Genomic DNA, 13,192 nt, shown 5'->3' with positions numbered 1-13,192 from the left:
TCCTTAAACAATGTATTTTATTTTCTATTAGCTTGCACATTTTTTTTGGTCAAATTTGTATATGAAAGTAGCATTTAAATGTAGTGACACAAAAAAGTAAAACATCACCCGGTGAAGTGTAGTGAAGGAAAAGTATAAAGTAATAAACCGGAAATCCTTCTGAACTCATGTAGGATATTAATGTGAAGCAACGTTGACCACCTCCGTGTGTCCAGTGATGAATACGTTGCCAGTGTTGTTTTCACGTTTACACCTTTGACCAGTTTGAGCTGCTGTATCGGGAAGAGCTAGCAGTAAAAGCAAGTGTTTAAGGTGCCGTAGTCATCCTGATAAATGTGAAATAGCTATCAAAAAGAAATAAATGTGCTTAAAATAAACACTCGGATTGCACTCGGCATTTCATATCTGACAAAATGAGATGTTATTGTGCTGATTGTTTGTCCCGACGTCTCGCAGCTCAAACTGCCAGAACGCCGGCTCGCCTCAGCGGTTTCAAACTTAAACAGCAATCCACTTAGTCGAAGAGCGTCCTCCTTAAGCAACATGTTTTAATGGAACAAATCAGTGTGTACAGCTTTTTATGTTCTAATAATATATGTATAATATATAAGCAACTTGTTGTTTTACAGTAACACAGGATAATATTAAACAAGGTGCTTCCATCGAAAAAGCTTAAAAGACTCTGCTCATTGACGTAGTTATTTAAGGTGTACAACTGAAAAAACATATGTACATACACACAAAAGTAAGTGAAGAGTGACCCACACCGCAGCATGCACGAGACGCAGCAAGCAAACAACCATCTGGTTAGGAAAATAATCAAAAAAAAACATGCACCGTACATTCGACTGAACTTGAAGGAACAAATGTTGATGAATTAAATCCGATCGAGTTTGTTTCTTAATGGTTTGTTCTCCAGTTGGAAATATGACCATTGATGTGATATTTTCAATCTATTTCCACCAAATGTTTGAGTAAAACTGCTTTCAAAAATTCAGATCTCCAGTCCTTAAATTCTGAAAAAAAAAAACATTTTCCTCCTGACGGGCCACGACACTCAACTTCGACCCCGATATTAAAAGGGTTCCTTTCAAGTCATTGATTGGGAGAAAGATCAGGAACACTGAAACTGAACCAAGCGCAGAGGAAGTGACTTTTGGCTTCCAAAGTTCACAGACGACTTTCCTGTTATAATAAAATGAAAAGAGCCATGAACATGAAAAACCAGTTGTCTGGCTGCTGGTTAGTTTCGCACCGTGCTGCTGGACACGTTCTAGGGAGCTGAAGAGAGCTCACCACCGATGTCAGCCATGATGCTGTGAATCCAGAGGTCCTTTTCCTCCAACGTGGTGTCCACCAGGTAAACTGTCAACCTACGCTCCCACAGCTCACCTTTGACCTCCGGCAACTCCTGCACGCCCTCCACCTGAGCAACCAGCGCTCGCTTCTCCACGTGATTTCTGAACAACATGGAGGCCTCCTCGGACCACTGGTGCTGCGTCATACCTGTAATAATGAACACGGGGATAAACCAGCGGTTTGTGGGCACATACGAAGCCGAGTGTCGAGCAGGGCTGGCAGATGTATCGACTTTTCAAGCTACATCGACATATTTTCAAACGAGATTTAGAATGAGACGATACCGTTTCTACCAATATAGTCTAATGTTGCGTTAACATAACCCGATTTTTTTTTTCTTTCTGTAAAGCCAATGTCTGAATCTTTCCTCTCTCCGTGCAACCCTGCAGAGCTGGTTGGTGGTAAATCATGGGCTCCTGGTTTGGGTTGTTACTAAAAAGGAAGCAGAGGAATAACTAAACAGAAGACGCGCTGCTTAAGAGACAGAACGGGACAGTGAGAGGGAGACAAAGCATCGCCAACTGCTAAACTAACGTTACCAGCTCATCTGAACAGCTTGTAAACAAACCGCGGGATCGGTCAAAAGAGTCCATTGAAAGCAGAGAGAGAGCGAGATGCGAGTGCTCGAACGATGCGGCAGGAAGAGAGTAACTCACCTGGCAGTTGTGCAGCAATGGCCTGAAACGGCAGCTGTCTGAACTCCTCTATCAGGGGCCGGATCAGAGTGCTGCGGAGCAGCTCGTGCTTGCCGTGGTCCAACTCGTAGACAGAAACCAGCCCGTTGGTCAGAATCCCCTTCACCTGCACGCGGTACCAGCTGGGCAGAGGCGGACAGCCGTTAAGTCGTCAAGACGATAGTAGCCTCTTGTTTTTACATTTTGTTCATCACGGCGACAGCATTAAGCAGACAGCTGATGTCACATAACCCCCCCCCACGTTACCCTGACACAACCCGACAGGAGTTCCAGGTGACGAATCACATCAATGCATTCATATACAAATCCTCATGGTTGAGGTGTTTACTTAGAGAACACATCGGTGCAATTGATGGGAACTCCGTATCATAACGATTAATAGTAGTTAATACCGTTTTGAAAAAAAAAAAAAAAAAAAACATTCCAGTTAATTAATGTATGTTTTTAAGGGCAAAAAAGCTTTAAGATCTGAACAAAAATCTAAAAGCAATAATTTTTTTTTTTTTTTCCTCAACCATTTTACAGAATAAAATATTACAACTAAACATTTGAGAGTGTCTTTTTAAATCGAGACTAGTTCATGGCTCACCAGTACAATAGTGATGTTGTTTAAATATCACCTGTCAAACTTGGAGAGAAATACATTTCTTGTGTGCATAAAAGAAGTCTCAGAGCGTTTGCTTCAATTCATAAAAAAATATGGCAGCAAAAACAAAAGTGTTGCGTTTCTATTTTTTGTTGAGTGGAGATTATGTTCCGTTTGAGGAGCGCGGACCCGTTACCATGGCAACATAATCTGTCTTGGAAGAACATCAATCTGATGTGGCCGATCCGCACTTGAGGGATCAGTGCACCTCGAGCAGAATCCATGTCGACTGACTACAAACCAGGTTCGGTTTTAATCCTTCATCACCTACTTTTTGTCTATCTTTGCAGCGTAGACGTGTCCTTTCTCGATCCGTGTGGTTGCGTCCGTCTTCCCTGTCTGGTTGTAATAAAGAATCATCTCCCCCATCAGCACCACCAGCTTGTGCAGGTCCTGCCATGGCTGCAGCACAAAGTAACCGGGGTGGCAAGCCACTGGCACAAACACATCCATATTCTGACCGGCCTGAAAAGGGGAGGAGCGCCACAAGCAGGTGTTTATTATCACAAGCGGTTGCTGAATATTTGATCACACTAACTGCTCCCGGGTTCACTTTGTACACACACACACACACACCAGTGGAAACAGGCTAACCAGCTAGCAGACAGCTTGCTTTCACACAAGCTCAGTGTAAATAATGAATTCAGTGTATCACTTTAAATACAGTAAAAATGAAGAATCTGGAGAATACATGTCCCACTCCTTCACACACCTGGGGGAGCTCCAGCGGAGGAGGCAGTGGCAGCGGCTCCATCCCAGTTTGGGTGGTTGTGTCTTCCTCTGCTCTTTGAAGTGACAGGGTTGATGTCCTGATAGTGGGCTTTGAGATCGGGCCCCTCAGAGGCAAACTCTCCACGATGGGAGCGAGACCTAGAAATTTGGAAAACACTTAAAAATCTCAGCGGTTTCACCCCCCCTTTTCACCGTTTCCTTTCAAAATCGATGCGCTTCAATACAAATTTAAAAAAAATTAAAATAAAAAAAAACAACATTTCCCTGTGCTCAGTTTGGAGAACAAAGCACCACCGATGCCGACAGTCGGTGGGAACCGTCTCAGACCGAGAATACATTGAGGTTTTGATGAGCAGTATTACCTGCGTCTACGCCGCTGCTGCTGTTTTGTGTGGTCAGTTTCTGCCACAACTCTGACTGGGCCAGCTGATGGTTGATGCTGTTGTGCAGCTCCAGACTGTCGACATCGATGAACAGGTACATGTAGACGAGCTTGTCCCCTTTGTGTTGGTCTAATTTCAAGATCTACGTTGAGGGAGTAAAACAGAAGACGTATACAATGTATTCAAAGTCGGAGACCTTGAGGTCAACGTGACGGTTTTTCAGTCGCATCGACTAGTTAATTGATAACCTGAGTCATTAAAGGGACAGCGTGTATATCGATAAGCCTAAATATTACAACCACATGCCTAATCTTTTTTTCTTTTTTTTGTGTGTGTGTGTGTGTGCCAAAACACAAAGACATTAACACTAATAAATCCTTTAAATCCTGTACGTTGTGAGTTGGAGCGGCCACAGGTCGCACGCGTTCCAGCGCCCACTTCATGGTTTGTCCTTCTTTGGACGACTGTCAGCTGGTACTCTGGACAATATACATGTTTTCAAATGACCAGTCAACCATACACCACACTGTGTCTCCAAGTCAAATCAACATCTTTTCTTCGCTGTAATTGTCGTTACAGATGTTACCTTGATTTTACAGTCTTCGGAGCTGCCGACGGCCTCCTTCACCCACATGAGGGCCTCTGGACTCCAGTCTCCCTCTGGAACGGTGACGTCAGCCAGGCGACATTTAACAGCCTGAGGAGAACACAATAATGCACTTTGGTGTGTTTTGTCAAATAACCAGTTTTAGACAAGAGTCACTAAATTAGTTGATGTGCAACAAAGTTATAGTTTCACAAAACAGCCACATTTACAGCGATTTAAAAATCCCAAAAAGATTCCAAAGTGACTGATAAAACCTCTAAATACTATAGACAGGAACTTAACGACACTTTAAAAGAGGACAGGATGTCCCTGGGTTGGTTTGAGATTAGGATGTACAGTACACTAATCCCGCACTCAGCCACCCACCCACATATCTGACCTGTGGTGGAATGATAGCAAAGTCTTTGAGAAAAAGAGGCGGGATCTCTCGCAGATCAGTGACCTCTAAAGTTGCAGACACACCCAAATCGATGAAGAGAATGTCCATCACTCGGCTGCCGTACATGCTGGTGATCTGAAAACGAAAGCAAGTGATTGGCCAAAAAAAATATGTAATAAACCGTCTCGCGCCAGTACTTTCTACATCCAAGTTAATTAAAAAAAAAAATTATTTTCACGCCACTTAGGTGAACACATTTTTAGGATTCTGTTCTTACCTCCGCTCTGGCCCACTTTCTTTTGTAGCGGGCGAGACAGAACTTTCTGGGGAAGGGTCTGGACACCAGGCACTCAGACGTCATCTGTGAGGAACAATTACATCAACATAATTATTAAAAGCTTCTCCAATTCCAGAGAGGGAAAGCCGAGTTCTGTACGACAACACGCAGAGCAGCTGTAGGAAACACTCCACCTGTGAAAAGACTGATGAGTAGAATTGTGATGCCGCTTCTGTATTACACAGAGAACACTTTAGGTGAGACTTCAGTCGGAAGGTTCAGAAAGGTAAGATCAAGTCTAAGTTATCCGACAAAGGGAAAGTAATTACTTACAATCTTAGTTGGCGGTTGCTAGCTTAGCTTTCGCACTAATTGGTGAAGACCAAGAGTCGTAATCCATCTCAAAGGTCTTGTTTTCCTCTCTTGCAGCATTTTAAATGCTACAGTAAATGACATATAACGCACTCTGAAGTCTTGTGTACCTGAGAGACGAAGAAGGCCTCCGTTTCTTCCAGTAACTTGCTCAGTCTTGCCGTTCCTCGGGAGGGCAGCTGGCAGTACATGATGCCATCTGCACACACATTGGTGACACATGCATCCTGGTAGGCATTATTTACCTACAGGCAGCAGATAGATTCATGTTAATGTTTGGGGGGGAAAAGACAAAACACAACTGTGTGCCACTGAGACCTGACGAAGTGCTGCTTGGACTCCATGTGGATGGAAACCTGCACAGTTCAAACACACCGACAAGACAGAACGGTACAATAGCACCACTCGGTGGTAGTGCTGAATAAAACAAATTCAAATGATAGAAATAGCACCACTCGGTGGTAGTGCTGAATAAAACAAATTCACATGATAGAAATAGCACCACTCGGTGGTAGTGCTGAATAAAACAAATTCAAATGATAGAAATTATAGAAAACAAACTCCCCACCCGTTGACTGCTATTTGAATGCTGAGCACAAAAATGTGAACATACAGTCAGTGGGTTGTTCATGGTCTTGTCCTGCGCAGCCTTCAGGCAGGTGGAGTTGACGTTGACGTCATCATCCTGTGAAGTATCATACAGTATCGCCACAGGCATTTCATTCTGTTGACACGGCTCTAGTGTTTCCATCAGCAGGATCTTTCCAACAGCCAACTTGTCCAGGATGGACAGCACCGATGGATGGGAGCTGAACGCCTCCAGGCCTGACAGGAGGAAGACAAAGGGAGGAGAAATATAGTGGGGAAGAGTCAGGGCCATGAGTGACTCCTTATTTATAATGTACTGCATAATGTTTCATCACTTGTCTACAGATGGGAGTTTGTTCTGCTCCGTTTACCTCCATCAGGTGCATAAAAACAAGTCATTTACTAATCTTCTACGTACCTGCAAGCCTGACATTAGTGGCTTGAAAGGGCAGAGAGAGGAAGTCCGGGTGCAGCTCCAGCAGATTATTCTCACTGGTCTCCACAGAGAAGCCATGATCCATGTAGTATACCTGACCGACACACAAAAGGTCTTTATTTGCAAAAGTACTGACCCATGCAGCATTTGTTCCTCCAACAAAATGAAAAGTCAATTCGACCCAGTCGACATTTCCGAATCAAATAAATCACGAAGAGCTAAAAAACAACAACAAAAACATCCATAGAAATTGAAAACAACCAGACAACGAGGTTACCTTGACCTTGTCGGGGCCCATGACCTCCATGACCTGAGCTCTGGCCAGCTCATCTCTGTCCTCCCCTCTGACTGCTGCCAGCTGACCAACAGTGGGGTTGGACAAAAGGCGCTGCCTGGAGCTTTGGTTGTACAGCAAATGCATGGCGTCCTCCATGGTTTCCTGGGCGTTGGAGTAGTTCTCACCAACATACCTGAACAGAGACTTTTTCAAACTGTGCCTGGCAAGCCTCTAAAATAGTAACCCTAGTATTGCATTTACCAAATGAAGAGGAAAATGTTACAGCACAGAGAACAAAAGGTGAAGCAGGAGCTCATCTATTTGTCATCTTGTGTTTGCATCAAAGTTGGAGTTTAAGATATTAAAATGATTCTTTGCACATCCGAGTGAATGTGAACGTGTTACTAATTGTGTAGAAATATGTAAAAAGGTTACGTTCATGTGACTTGATATTATTTGGAATAATTCTAATGATAAGTGACAATGTGGGACACTCCAGGAAGCCATTCAGTCTAACAGATGATTAAAAGTCACCTACATGACTCACAAGAGTATCAAGAGCCGGAAATATTAGGTAATGAAAGTTTTTCTTTAAACTATTCTTCAAATCTTCTCTTTGGCCCCGTCTTTTGTGAGTACCCATATTAAAAAGAAAAGTGATAGATTTTACAGAGAGAGACAACTGAAAGTACACTCATGTCTGCACGAATGAGGCGTATCCTACCTTACAGTAACAGCATTACTGCTCTTGACCTCAGTAACCAGCACTGAGGAGTACTGCTGTGAGGGGAGAACCAGACAGGGAGGAACCTCAGAGCCCAGAACCTCCAGACCAGAAGGGAGCGGATGGTTTCTGCACTGCTGGCCTTCTTCACCGTCCGTGGGCTCCACGTCTGCTCTCCTCGACAAGATGGCCTGACCGCAGTACAGTGCATCACCAACAAACACATTAATATCTACATGTAAAAATTTAAAGCCAAATGGGTAAGCAGGAAGAACTGAGAGAGGAAATCATTATTACAACAGTTGAAAACTATTCCGTTTTTTTTTTTTCTTTCTAACAGCAATCATCATTGGGACCTGTTACTTGTCTTGGAGCCAGATTTACTTATTACCCACAACAGAGAGAGTGATACGTGCGAGTAGAACCAAAAGGATCCTCCAAAGTGGTTTCAGACCACTTCAGTGTTTTTTTCTTAGCCATAAAGTCCCGAGACAATTTTCAGCAATTTTTGTGCCACTCAAATACATTTTACAAAAAAATAGCACAGTGATCCACAATACCTTCATGCGCTGTAAAAAAAACACAAAATAAAACCTGAAACAAAAGTGCAAATAGGGCTAAAAACCCAATGAAATAAAAAAGCAAACTTACCTCGCCTCCTGGCATATATCCTTTTCAAATACTTTTAAACCTGTGATGCTCATCATTTTTAAAGAATCTTAACTGAATTGTGTGAAATATAAAATAAACAGTCAGACTTGTCTAATCCTAAGCTTTTACTGTCACGACAAGCTGGCAGCAAACGGCTAATGGAAAACGCATGTCCTTCAAAATAAAAGTACAGCAGCACAAGTTGTGTAAACTTCAAAATAAATGTTTGACTTTTTTCTTCGCGCACACACACACACACACACACACACACACACACACGGCGTCCCAACAGTTAAGAAACACTGGTTTAAGACGTACTCAGCTCGTATATGTTGACGTGATTACACACCGTGCCGTCCCATTCTCTTACCTTCTTCTTGTTGTGGGGTAAAGGGTACTCCACGTGGCATATATCAAGCAAATTGGACAAATTGCCCAGCAGATCCTCTGGAAAAGGTATTTTGTAAGTCTCGATAAAAAGTTGGGGCAAAGCGTGGGCCCACAGACCGTGACTGTACTTGGACAGGAGCTCCTTCATTCTGTGGCGCACCTCAGCCGACACGACGACAGCAGGCGGTTTTGAGGGAGGACAGGCGGCCGGCTTGGACAGCGAGGAGAATTTGGCCTTCAAAAGGGGTAAAATGTCACAGTCGGCTTGGAGGGAGGAAGCTCCAGCTGAAGTGTTTGATGCCAGGCAATTCCAGGTAGGGGCCAGCGGCCGAGCGGTTTGGTGCCGACTAATGTTGGCTGAAGGCAATTTGTCAGCTTCTTTACAATCCCCTTTGGCATATGCTGCATGATCGCCACACGGGGACAGTCGGGGAGCGAGAGCCGGGTTGTGCCCGGGGCTTCGTAATGTGACGGAGGACAACGTCTTGCCTGAAGACAAGGCAGCAGCCGGTTGAGGAGGAAAAATAAAAGTGGGCTTAGCCAGCGGGCTTTGTGGAGAAACTTTCGGTCTGGAGACAGGAGAAGGGGGGCGAGGTGTCGAAAGCTCTTCCGGTGCTGAGGGGCATGAAGGAGAAGGTGCAGCGTTAGAGCTGGAGTTGATGTTTGATGACCGAGAGGACTCGGTGGAGCTACTCGAAGGGACCGCAGAGGGTTTGGGAGGCAGAGGAGGAAAAATCAGCCGGTCAGCTCGGTTGGTGCTGGAAGGTTGTTCCACCTGTCGAGGTCAGACGAGCAGGAAACAAAACGGAAGATTTGAAATTGGGTATGAAATTCTTAAACAAGATACTACACTCCCTTAACTACTGGGAAATAACAACAACACAGATTTATCAAAACACATTTCCAAACAATAATACCGTTTCCAGAATTGCCACATACTGAATTTAGACTGCAGTACAACAAAGTCAATAGAAAACCCCCAGAGACACAGAGTCCCCTTATGAAATGTGACTGATGTAGTTGGGATATTGCTCTTAAAAGTACGTGGAGGCATGTTTTCACACACAAAAGCCGCTGACTCACCATACAGACGTGCGTCCACTTCTCCAGGTCTATGAGCACCTGAGGGTGGAGCTTCTGACCGAACATGTCACTGTAGACCTCCGGCAGCTTTGACATCCACAGTCCACTGCAGAACTTCTGCAGGAGCCGACTTATTTTGTTCTGCGTCACGACCTCGTCGTACAGACATAACTGCGAGGAGAGATTTAAGACATTTGATCACTTGTGCCGCAATGCCATGGACGGATTGAACGTTTTCGAGGACGTTACACCTCATCGTCATGTCTCAGTTGGTCCAGTTAGTTATTACGAAGACAGTTCGTATGTTTTACAATGTAGACTCCATTTTTTTTTTTTTTTCTTCAGACAGCAACTGTCCACGCCACCAGAGACCTTGAAGGCATTGCTCCGCCGATAAGGTTGGAAAATGTCCAATGTGATAGAAATGTATGGTGGACACAATGCAGAGTAAGCAGAGAGAGCAGTTCTTCTGTACCTGGGATGCGCTGCGTCTGGACACTTGTTCAGGCGGCACCTCTGGAAGAAGACGCAAACATGACATCAGTGGTCAGTCTGAAGCAGCTTCATTTCCATAATTCCACCGAGTTATTTGTTTCGGCGGTGTTGTCACATTTTGATATTACACACTGTAATAGTTTCCTGCAGTGACCAGTGGAAACACCTCTCAGTGTGCCTTTTGCTCCTCTTCAGAAAACACTTCTGACAGTGACAGACTGAGAACCATATGGGTCTTTACTGGGGCCAAGAACAACTCCTTTTTTTTTTTAATTTTTTTTTTTTATCCGTTTTGACTTGCCTTTGATTGTGAATTCATTTGAGCATTTTCATGCTTTATTTGATCAGGACATTGGAGACTGACAGGAAATGACACAGTAAATGATTTAAACCAGAGACTCCTCGCTGTTTACGGAAGACACGTTTGTGTTTGATGCCTCCTTCAAATTGCCTGTCAGGTCACTCCACCACTGATTAATTTATACCCATCATTTTATCTGTATTATTGCAATATTGTCTCTCTATTTATAATTTCTTTGGTTTGTTTGTTTGTTTGTTTTTGTACTGCATCAACTAGAGAGCTCATATTTGAATACATTTTACTTACTGAATCAATCTTTATTGGCTACATAAAGCTGGATTCATCTTTGATTATTGTGATATTTTGTCTTTTTAAGCCAGTCATTTCATAAAAAGTCACATTTCAATTAGACACTGGTTCAACTTAATTAATTCAGACCGAAAGGAAATACTTCAAAAAGAGACACAAACCACGAAGTTCTCACTTACCTCTGGAACTGTTGCAGTTCGCTGAACTCTTCTCTCTCCTGTTGACAACAAAGCAGTCTTTAAACACAATGTGCATTTCACACTCCGTGCAGCAGTTTCTGACACAATAATAAGCTGAAAAACAGATTCAACAAAATGGTTCAGACAGGCTTGAACGAATGTCTGAACCATTTTGTTCTGGTTTTATATCACATTTCCATAAAATTGTTTAATGCTGTCTTAATGTTGGTATTTTGAGACTCTACTGGAAAAACTGTTTGGAGCAGAGGGCTGGAGTCTGAGATGTCTGCAGCACTGCTAATACTTTAAAAAAAATAAATAATCAAAAATGCTGTTTGCTCATTTTTATATGTATGTAGTTATGATTCACACACTTAAAATTTACAAATGACATATTATCAGAAAAGAAGGTTGTTTGTTAAGATGATTTTAGCTGCATTTGTCCACGTGTCCGTTCACCTGCTGGATAGGACGTTCTGTTTCACAGCTGGTTGAGGAGCCGGTTGTCTTCGTTCAACAGGAGTGATGGAGCTGAACTTCTGGTCAAACTGCCTGACGTTTGGGAAGCAAGCAAACATTTTGATTGATATGTTTTAGAATCCTTTTTTTTTTTTGTGGAAACGTTGATTCCAGAAAGCCATCACTTCTTCTTGAGCTATTTTTTTTTTTCCCCCTTGTAGAATCACCAGCCTCCAGGTGTAGCGGCTGCAAATCATTTCTTGACATTATTCTACGACGCTTCCATTGTGTACCTGTAGTCTCCTGAAGCACTGAAGCCTCTGTGGCCACCACGGGACTGAGAGCGGGTTGCTGGTAGGGCACTACCAGCGCAGGGTTGGCGGAGGGAGGACCTTGGCCTCACTAAAAGCATCGACAGAGGGATAATAAATCAGATTAAAGTCATAGAAAAAAAAAAAAAAAAAAAAGGCTGGATGAATGATGAGGGATCACCAAGAAGGATTTTGGAGGTTTATGTTCCCACCTCTCATTTCTATCAGAGACCCTTATATACTGTTTGGAGAGAGACTCCTTCTAACGTATCCGTTTATTTAAAAAGGTGTTTGCTCGTAGAGCCGTGATTTAGGAGACAAAAGCTGTGACAAGTGTCCCCTACCGTTGAGCATGAACGGGTTGGATGGCTTGAATCTCATCTTGCAGTTGACGAATTGGGAGCGACCGGATTTCTTGGAGCTCCTCTGCCTGGCAACCAGCTCAGCAATGTGGGCCGTCTCCCGACACACTGCAGCGAAGCATTTCAACTGCGGAACAGATTCATCGATACGTTTACAGACACGCGACTTTTTAGTCAAGTTAGCGGATTTTTCTGTTTTGTTTGCAGACGGACGTGCAGAGCGAACAACGTCCCCATCTCGAAGGTTGCAGCTTTAGACCCGCTCTGCTGAACGCGAGAGCTTTAGAAGTTTGATGGCATTTCTTCGGCCGCGAGCTTGCGGTCCTATCAAGAAAAACCATCACCGCTAAACTTTGAGAAATTCTGCGTTGATACTGCCAGCGAGTTGCACACTGCAAGAGTTTAATTCGATAATGTTGTGGTTTCTACCTCGCTCACGAGCAAATCAAGACAAAAACACAGTTGGAAAAGGCATCCGTGGGTCTCTCCTTCAGGCTCTTGTGTTTGTATGTGTGTGCTTCTTGCTTTTCTATTTCTATCACTTCTATTCACAGTGATGGAGATGTTCTTAAACCTCGGTCAACTCCCGGCAGCAGTACTGACCTCGCCCGTGCGGTACTCCAGGCGCACCACGGAGGGGATGCTCCTGAGGTAGTCCTCCAGCTTCGAGAAGCCCAGCTTCTTCAGCGGGATGGTCTCGCCGCACAGAGATCGATACTCTGACTGGAGGCTGGAAATCGACACGCCGGTCTTGCTGGACTGGAGCACCGACCGCAACATTTTCTTGATGGACTCGCTGTCTGACATCTCGGCGTCCGGGGACTGAAACAGAAACATGACCGTATTATTTATTTATTTATTATTATTTTTATTTTTTTCTGAACTATGCCCAGTATATTAAAAAAAAAAAAAAAAAAAAAGCTCCATTTCTCCTGCTTTTAACTTTGTTAGGCACCAACAGGTCAAATCGACACGATGAAAAGTATAAAGTACTTCCACTTTCTACGAAGGTGTTCTGCTTGTAAATTTACAGTTTGAAGAAAGGAGCGCGTGAAAATGAGACTTGAACCGAGCGAGTTCAAAGAAATCTTAGCAAATATGCACGACGCGATGCGAGCTGCCATTGACGTACCGGATGTGATGGGGAAGAAAAAAAAAAAAAAAAGGGGTGTTTCCT

At 43.6% G+C, this 13,192-nt stretch overlaps 1 protein-coding gene across 1 annotated transcript; it reads right to left on the bottom strand.

Annotated features, from left to right (window-relative positions):
• Positions 1-1,025: 1,025 nt before the first annotated feature.
• LOC138630016 (tudor domain-containing protein 7A-like) lies at positions 1,026-12,822 on the bottom strand. The gene is made up of 21 exons (XM_069714094.1): positions 12,619-12,822; positions 11,998-12,142; positions 11,636-11,744; positions 11,343-11,435; positions 10,884-10,981; positions 10,075-10,115; positions 9,600-9,770; positions 8,497-9,291; positions 7,476-7,666; positions 6,752-6,944; positions 6,457-6,568; positions 6,064-6,275; positions 5,561-5,695; positions 5,079-5,162; positions 4,802-4,936; positions 4,402-4,512; positions 3,795-3,957; positions 3,413-3,570; positions 2,972-3,165; positions 2,016-2,176; positions 1,026-1,506 (listed from the first exon to the last, which is right to left on the bottom strand). Exons 1-21 carry the CDS (start codon positions 12,820-12,822, stop codon positions 1,274-1,276), a joined length of 3,738 nt encoding a protein of 1,245 aa, XP_069570195.1. The 3' UTR covers positions 1,026-1,273.
• Positions 12,823-13,192: the final 370 nt, after the last annotated feature.

This window comes from Brachyistius frenatus, unplaced genomic scaffold (assembly GCF_029030835.1).
Source record: "Brachyistius frenatus isolate BFR_SWC_R1_liver_20210118 unplaced genomic scaffold, ASM2903083v1 Contig_125, whole genome shotgun sequence".
Classification (NCBI taxonomy): domain Eukaryota; kingdom Metazoa; phylum Chordata; class Actinopteri; family Embiotocidae; genus Brachyistius; species Brachyistius frenatus.
The sequence above is the reverse complement of the archived record's forward strand: the minus strand, read 5'-3'. Positions and strand labels throughout refer to the sequence as shown.

What these genes read in the sequence shown, in the direction of transcription:
- LOC138630016 (XM_069714094.1), bottom strand. Translation starts at nt 12,822, where the DNA reads ATGTCAGACAGCGAGTCCATCAAGAAAATGTTGCGGTCGGTGCTCCAG. An exon ending in TGGAGTACCGCACGGGCGAG is followed by an intron (nt 12,143 to 12,618) that starts GTCAGTACTGCT and finishes TCTGTTCCGCAG; the next exon opens with TTGAAATGCTTCGCTGCAGT. An exon ending in CACTAATGTCAGGCTTGCAG is followed by an intron (nt 6,276 to 6,456) that starts GTACGTAGAAGA and finishes TCCTCCTGTCAG; the next exon opens with GCCTGGAGGCGTTCAGCTCC.